This window comes from Pocillopora damicornis, chromosome 2 (genome assembly GCF_964200805.1).
Source record: "Pocillopora damicornis chromosome 2, jaPocDami1.2, whole genome shotgun sequence".
Lineage (NCBI taxonomy): Eukaryota > Metazoa > Cnidaria > Anthozoa > Scleractinia > Pocilloporidae > Pocillopora > Pocillopora damicornis.
In genome coordinates this window covers 8,746,014-8,753,788 of record NC_142671.1, presented here as the reverse complement: position 1 = coordinate 8,753,788, position 7,775 = coordinate 8,746,014, and the positions used below count along the sequence as shown (strand labels likewise).

The following is a 7,775-nucleotide window of genomic DNA, read 5'->3' as shown; positions in this document are numbered from 1 at the left end:
TCAGGTCTCTGTAAAATGCAATGGCATTTACAAATAACGTGTACAAGGGAAATATCCGTGATCAACTCTGACTTTATTATTCTCAGGTGATTAGCGTTTACAAGAAGACTGAAAAACTCATTACATAGTTACAAGAATGGATAAAGAGGAGAATTTCTTCTATAAGGATGATGAAACTCTTACATGGAGCAAACTGTCCCTATAAACCTAGCAATCATATCAATAAATATCAAAATCGAAAGGCGCCCTTGCATAGTAAATTGCAAATAAGTCAATTTATTTTCAAATAAAAGTGTGCGTGACCAGAAACTTTACCAAATAATTTCTACTGTTAGAAGATTAAAAAAATTTCCAAGGACTTTAAGGTTCTAAATATTCCTGGATGAAGGCTGCTTAGTGTGTTGTTGTGGATATACCTGTGATTTGATTGGAACGATTGTCAAAGGCGTTGATACTGTCCGTGTATTGATTAACGCCTCCATATGCAGGGTGCGGAGTGTAGAGTGACTAGTGCATAGTGAGGACTGCGCTGTGGCATTTAATTGCTTGTTTTGACTCGGGTAGAAACACATGGAAGACGAAACGTTAGTACTGTTGTCGGATCTTTCCGTCCTTAGGGCTCGACAATTTATGATTACACAGCCAAGTCAAACTATTATAACTTCTAACAGAACGTTGACAAAATCCATCCACAAAATATGACTTCCTATGACACAGTTCATATATGAATCGACAGAGAGTAAATTCCCCGAAAGTCACAATTTTTCCTGCTAAAGTAGGAGCTACTAAAGGAGCAGACCCAATGGAAGAAAGGTAGGTAAAGTTCACTCACAGGATATTCAAATGTGGATTACGATCAAATAGGGTTGGAGGAAGCTCTTTCAGCTTGTTTTTGTTTAATCTCCAATTTAGCCAGAACAGTCAAGAAGATTAGATGTTAGCTTATCACAAGAATAACAAAGACTTATCAACGAAACAGCGACCTTAGGCTCCCTGAACTTTTGCCTCCAGTCTGAAGTTCTTTTTTCTCTATGGGTTCAACGTCAATATGAACCAAACAGAAGTCTGTTATGACCACACCTACTTTTTTTGACCCCATCATATCGATCGTGACATATTATAAATAAATGGTATGACTTGTTTCTTTTTCCTTACATAACTAAGACAACATTTTTATTTAAATCACAACTGTAATGAAGTTGGCAAACGTAATTCAACGTACAATTGTTGAAGATTGCTGAGGCTGGCAAGCAAGTCAGATGGTAGCTCCTCCAAATGGTTATCACTCAGGTCTCTGTAAAATGCAATGGCATTTACAAATAACGTGTACAAGGGAAATATCCGTGATCAACTCTGACTTTATTATTCTCAGGTGATTAGCGTTTACAAGAAGACTGAAAAACTCATTACATAGTTACAAGAATGGATAAAGAGGAGAATTTCTTCTATAAGGATGATGAAACTCTTACATGGAGCAAACTGTCCCTATAAACCTAGCAATCATATCAATAAATATCAAAATCGAAAGGCGCCCTTGCATAGTAAATTGCAAATAAGTCAATTTATTTTCAAATAAAAGTGTGCGTGACCAGAAACTTTACCAAATAATTTCTACTGTTAGAAGATTAAAAAAATTTCCAAGGACTTTAAGGTTCTAAATATTCCTGGATGAAGGCTGCTTAGTGTGTTGTTGTGGATATACCTGTGATTTGATTGGAACGATTGTCAAAGGCGTTGATACTGTCCGTGTATTGATTAACGCCTCCATATGCAGGGTGCGGAGTGTAGAGTGACTAGTGCATAGTGAGGACTGCGCTGTGGCATTTAATTGCTTGTTTTGACTCGGGTAGAAACACATGGAAGACGAAACGTTAGTACTGTTGTCGGATCTTTCCGTCCTTAGGGCTCGACAATTTATGATTACACGGCCAAGTCAAACTATTATAACTTCTAACAGAACGTTGACAAAATCCATCCACAAAATATGACTTCCTATGACACAGTTCATATATGAATCGACAGAGAGTAAATTCCCCGAAAGTCACAATTTTCCTGCTAAACTAGGAGCTACTAAAGGAGCAGACCCAATGAAAGAAAGGTAGGTAAAGTTCACTCACAGGATATTCAAATGTGGATTGCGATCAAATAGGGTTGGAGGAAGCTCTTTCAGCTTGTTTTTGTTTAATCTCCTATTTAGCCAGAACAGTCAAGAAGATTAGATGTTAGCTTATCACAAGAATAACAAAGATTTATTAGCGAAATCATGACCTTAGGCTCCCTGAACTTTTGCCTCTAGACTGAAGTTCTTTTTCCTCTATGGGTTCAACGTCAATATGAACCAAAAAGAAGTCTGTCAGGACCACACCTACTTTTTTTGACCACATCATATCGATCGTGACATATTATAAATAAATGATATGACATGTTTCTTTTTCCTTACATAACTAAGACAACATTTTTATTTAAATCACAACTGTAATGAAGTTGGCAAACGTAATTCAACGTACAATTGTTGAAGATTGCTGAGGTTGGCAAGCAAGTCAGATGGTAGCTCCTCCAAATGGTTATAACTCAGGTCTCTGTAAAATGCAATGGCATTTACAAATAACGTTTACAAGGGGAAATATCCGTGATCAACTCTGACTTTTGTTATTCTCAGGTGATTAGCGTTTACAAAAAGACTGAAAAACTCATTACATAGTTACAAGAATGGATAAAGAGGAAATTTCCTCTATCATGGTGATGGACGATTTTCTCTTAAAGAAGAAATTGAATTATCCATTCATCTTTGCTTCTTGGTATATTTGGCAGCTGGTTGATTAGCTATTTAATGCTTTTATTTTTTCTTTTTTTTTTGTCTATTATTTGATTTTATTTGACTTGAATGATTACATGTAATATACGCACAAGATTGTCGTTGTAGCTGGCAGTTTCTGTGGAAATGATTTAAGTTCTTTTCCCCTGCAGTTAACTTCCACTGACTTGCATTTACAGGGTTCTGGACAATCAATTGTGGTATTTGATGCCAAATGATTGCTTCTTACGGTTTTGACAGCTGTTCAGTTAAATTTACATACGTGATAAGTATTTCCAAAATAAGAAACAAAACTACGTACTGATGACTGATGATTACTAAATATATTTGGTAGAGAGGGCTAAATTATTCGCCAATAGTATTTACGAGAAGTGAAATGTCATCGCTTACCCAATAAAAAAATAAACACGAACATGGTTTTCTTTGTGACAGACATGACGCGAGAATCACCTGAAAGCACAATAGACAAGATCAGCGCTTAAGATCGAGGCAAGCAGGCATGGCAAAGAAATCTATGTGGAACGCATTTTCAGTCTTGTTGTCAAAGGGGAAATAAACTAAGGTGGACTTGGAAAAATTTGAAGAGCTGAATATAACGAAATCTTGAAAAAGCAACTATAGGCGTACACTAAGGGACCAGTCTTTATTTATCAACGGTAGGGGAAATGAAGGGGGACTCAGTCGTCGCCAACAGAGTATAAAAATAGAACTGTAGAAAATTGACAGCCGATTGACTTTTAATGAGGGGGACTCATGCAAATATGAAAATGACTATTTATCGCCGAGGGGGGCCGGGGGAGGGGGGAGGCAGAGGATTTGGTGGACCACGTAGGGGTCAACAGAAACGGAGGGGGATCAGTCGTCGCTAACAGAGATTAAAAATAGAACTGTAGAAAATTGACAGACGATTAATTTTTAATGAGGGGCACTCATGCAAATATGAAAATGACTACTTATCGCCGAGAGGGTGGGGGGGCAAGGGGGGGGGGGGCGATTATCTGAGGAAATCACGTGGTGTTCAGCAGAAGCGGAGGGGGGGGTATGTATCGCCAACAGAGTATAAAGATAGAACTGAAGAAAATTGACAGCCGATTAAGTGCGAATGAATGGGGATCATAAGAATATGACAATGACAATGAGCTTTATTGCTGAAGTCCGTCATCAGTCGTGCCTGGTCTGAAACAAGCTCAAAGAAAAGCATTTGAAGCCTTTTAAAGCAGTCTGTGTTGAAGTTATACTAAGACCTGCGATTCAAACGCACTATAAAAGTACTTGTGAATAACAAAAAACCGTCAGATAATTGTCGTTTTTGTCATTAATTTTAAGTTTTAAACAGATGGTGAAAAACAATTACCCGCTCACAAAACGAGAAAAAATTGCTGGTCAGTTTTAAAAAGCCTCACATACAATTTCAACGATTATTCCTTTAGTCACAGAGATAACGAAAATAACTTTCTTATTGCAATCTCAAATTAATTGTCGTTTTGTCATAACATTTACGGTGAATTATTTTACCAAGAGAGAGAAGTTGCTAAACATCCGTCTTTTGACAACCGGCCGAATGTTAAAGGATGAAGTAAACTGTAGCACGATGCCATAATGATTACATTAGTTTCTGTTGGACATGTTAAAAGCTAATCGCACAAACAACCATCGCTTCTTCAATTTCTGTTAAAAATCGTTATTTATGTGTAATTTTCAAAACAAAAAAACGGTAAGTATTACGGAGCATATTGATTTTTTCAGCCTAACAACAACATAAAGTCAAAAGCATATGGTGCGGTAACAGTTACTATGACTTGATCGCTGAAAAAACTATACCTGGCTGTAACTATATATTTTTTACCAATTGTTCTGAACTATTAAATGTTCTAGTTGCAGTACACAAATGGATGGATTCAATTATTTACCTGAACTACCCCATCGAGGAGTCTCTGGTTTTTTGTAAGCCACAATAGTGCACCGTTAAAGACAGAATTGCTAAAATAACGTTATTTGAATACGTTTGCAATAAACGGCATAAAAACGTGGATTTGCATGCATAATTACCGATAATTGTGTGGTGGACGATACATAATTAATATCCCGGGGAACTGAAATTGTTTTGAAACTTCCAAACTTTTCAGGAATTCATCTATCTTTAAAAAACTGAACTGTTCATTCGACTTCTTGTCTCTACTTATAGCAAATATTTGTGTTTTTTCATCTCTTTTTCGTACAATATGTTCAATGCCTGTCTAAAATGACGTTATTGTCATTGTTGTTATTTGAAAACTAGCGATCTTTATCATGAAAATTCAAATGAAACACGTAGGATGAAATATTTTTAATTCACAAAGAAATTGTGAATGGTAATACGACTGAAGCTGAGGAATATCATTCATTCAGAAATAGATTTTAGTAAAAGGTGCATTTCCGAGGAAGTGAAATAAGTGCGCATGCCCACAAGAAGCTAAAGCTTGGTACGTTGCGTTTCAATACATAAATTTCTCACCAACACAGATTTTTCTATGTTGCCGCATTTAACAAACCAGATCTCACAGACCGCTCAAAACTAATGTGGGGAGTTTTTTTTTTTTTAATACATATTTATGTTCTGATGCTTTGCCGTAGGTGAACTTTCCATTGCAAATCTAGCTCTTTTTAAATTATTTAGGCTAAAAGGTGAATTTCACATACAGTTCATGTTTCTTTTCATGTTCCGTGTAACAGTTTGGTCATATCATGTAATATCTAAATTTTTCAAACTTCTCAGATTGAGCCTGAGCTGCTTGTTGTGTCGAACTTACCAAATATGTCAACATGTTCAGATCTTTTTAGAAGAATAAGACAACCATCAGCCCTGCATGTTACGATTTATGTACTTTTATTCATGGAAAGGGAGCTGTTTATAACCGTTTTCCTTAGGCACTCGGTGAATCATACACGAGGGCCAGATTACAGCTCTTTATAATAAACTAGCACAAACATATTTCATGCATCAAGTAATAATACGAACTATCACTGGATCAAACAATTCGTACCCTGATTCTACTAGTTTGATCAAAATGAAGGATCGATTTCTGTCGCTTGGCTGTGGAAGGTCTGTGTGCGAGACTAATTCTGCCCTCGCTTCCACCCCTCCCCCACCTTAGCCATTGAAGAAGTCCGATATTTTTATTATTTTGAAGATTTAACTGAATTCTTTTCGAATGTCATTTATTGCGGAGTAGGTGGACGCCACACCACCAAAAATTCCAACAGCTATGAGTTCATACAAGAAAACCTTGATATGAAGAGGAATATTACGTTCAATTCTCAAATAAAACAAACAGGGAAATACAAAGGTCAATGCAGTTATTGTGGATCCTCCTATAAGAGACAGAATGGGACCAAACTTTGGGATGAGTTCGCCAATGCCAAGAATAAAACACATGATGGCGGTGCGAAGGAGGCACCGTTTGACACCAAATCCTGTTGGAAAAGAAGACCGAAAAATGACTTAAAGTAGCGTAAGTGCCTAACATTAAAACGCTGTGTGGATGGGGGGTTTTATGAAAGCAAGACGCCGATAAGGAAAACAGTTTTACACGAAAGAAGTAAGAAAAAAAAGCGCTCGTATTTCGCCCCTAGATATATAAGCGTAGCTGTGGACCCTAGAGCTATCTTGATCACATTCCCTGTAAAATATTAGAGTCTATGTTTTTTTACGGAATAGGTAGACGTCCATCGCAACCCTTGCTTCCCGCTGAATTAATGAGATTAACCCTGGGTGTATTTAAACCAACCTTGAGGTATGCTCAAAAACTCCTCAAAAGACTGTGATACTGGGTTTATCACAATAACAAAGCTTAACAGCAGGTGAAGTGTGATCAGTACAAGCACTATGTCTAACATAACAGCAGCCGCGTCATGTCCTTCGTATTTCACGCTTTCGAGAATGTTCGATGTGATGTTCTTGCCGTAAGCCACAAACCGAGGATTGACACAGGCAGATACATGCTTACGACACCAACCTACGCCCAGAACACAGAAATTGGAAACTTGGATTATTTTTTCATGTCTGTCTGAATCGTTGGAAAGGTTGAAGCGCCACCAAATGAAAATAATATAGTTCCGAAAGCTAAAAGAAAAGGAGAAATTAGAAGAACTCAGCAGCATTGAGGAATGAATATAAGGTTCAATTTAGATAAAACCTACCATCCTCATTTTTCCTGCGAAATTTTAGCCACGCAGTGGATAGCTCTTACTGACGATTAAAATGTTAACATTTCGCGGCACATTCTAGTAAAAAAGTCGTGTCATTTTTTTATTACACTGGATAATCTTGTAAGTCGACTTGGCCACACCGAGACCATTGGCAGCCTCTGTTCAGAAATGGATCACAGATGCAGTCAAAACGTGATAAGAAAAAACAAAAGAGCACATGAAGCGCAGCCGGTTGTGTCACTGATGTTTTTACCACATTTTGATGTCTTCTGTGATCTATTATTGTACAGACCCACAGCAACGTAGAATCGATTTTCTAATTGTAGAGATGACGAAAGGTTGTTAATAATGACGTCATCTATGCGTTTGTCTTCCAACAGAACATAATTAGTACCAATAAAATGCTTGTATAATTCAGCTTATCGTATAATTTTATATGAGTAGCATATATGATAATAAATACACTTAGGAAAACACACCTGAAAAGAAACTCTCGAAGCTTACACTAGGTTGTTCAACAGTATTCAAATCAGACGGCATATCCAATGCGATGCACACGCAGATCATCAAACAAGCCATAGCTGTTGCTACACTAGCACTGACAGCGATCCCTCAGAAGTGCTTGGGCGTTCCCAGCCACGAGTATGGCAGCAGAACAGCAAAACAAATCACGAGCCAAATACGCAATTCGCCGGTTTTCCCAACATCAGCCACGTGCAGATTGACAAGATTTGCCAAGTTTCCCGCCGCCAGGATCAAAAACACTACACAC

The 7,775-nt window shown here is 37.5% G+C and overlaps 1 protein-coding gene across 1 annotated transcript; it reads right to left on the bottom strand.

The window, feature by feature from the left end:
* Positions 1 to 5,987: 5,987 nt before the first annotated feature.
* Positions 5,988 to 7,582, bottom strand: LOC149049774 (uncharacterized). Its single transcript, XM_089191535.1, has 3 exons — positions 7,483 to 7,582; positions 6,583 to 6,810; positions 5,988 to 6,268 (listed from the first exon to the last, which is right to left on the bottom strand). Exons 1-3 carry the CDS (start codon positions 7,580 to 7,582, stop codon positions 5,988 to 5,990), a joined length of 609 nt encoding a protein of 202 aa, XP_089047661.1.
* Positions 7,583 to 7,775: the final 193 nt, after the last annotated feature.

Excerpts from the sequence above, each read along its gene's own strand:
- LOC149049774 (XM_089191535.1), bottom strand. The coding sequence starts at position 7,582 with ATGGCTTGTTTGATGATCTGCGTGTGCATCGCATTGGATATGCCGTCT. Across the intron at positions 6,811-7,482 it reads CTTCGAGAGTTTCTTTTCAG|GTTGGTGTCGTAAGCATGTA; the intron begins GTGTGTTTTCCT and ends TTCTGGGCGTAG. Across the intron at positions 6,269-6,582 it reads GTTTTTGAGCATACCTCAAG|GATTTGGTGTCAAACGGTGC; the intron begins GTTGGTTTAAAT and ends CTTTTCCAACAG.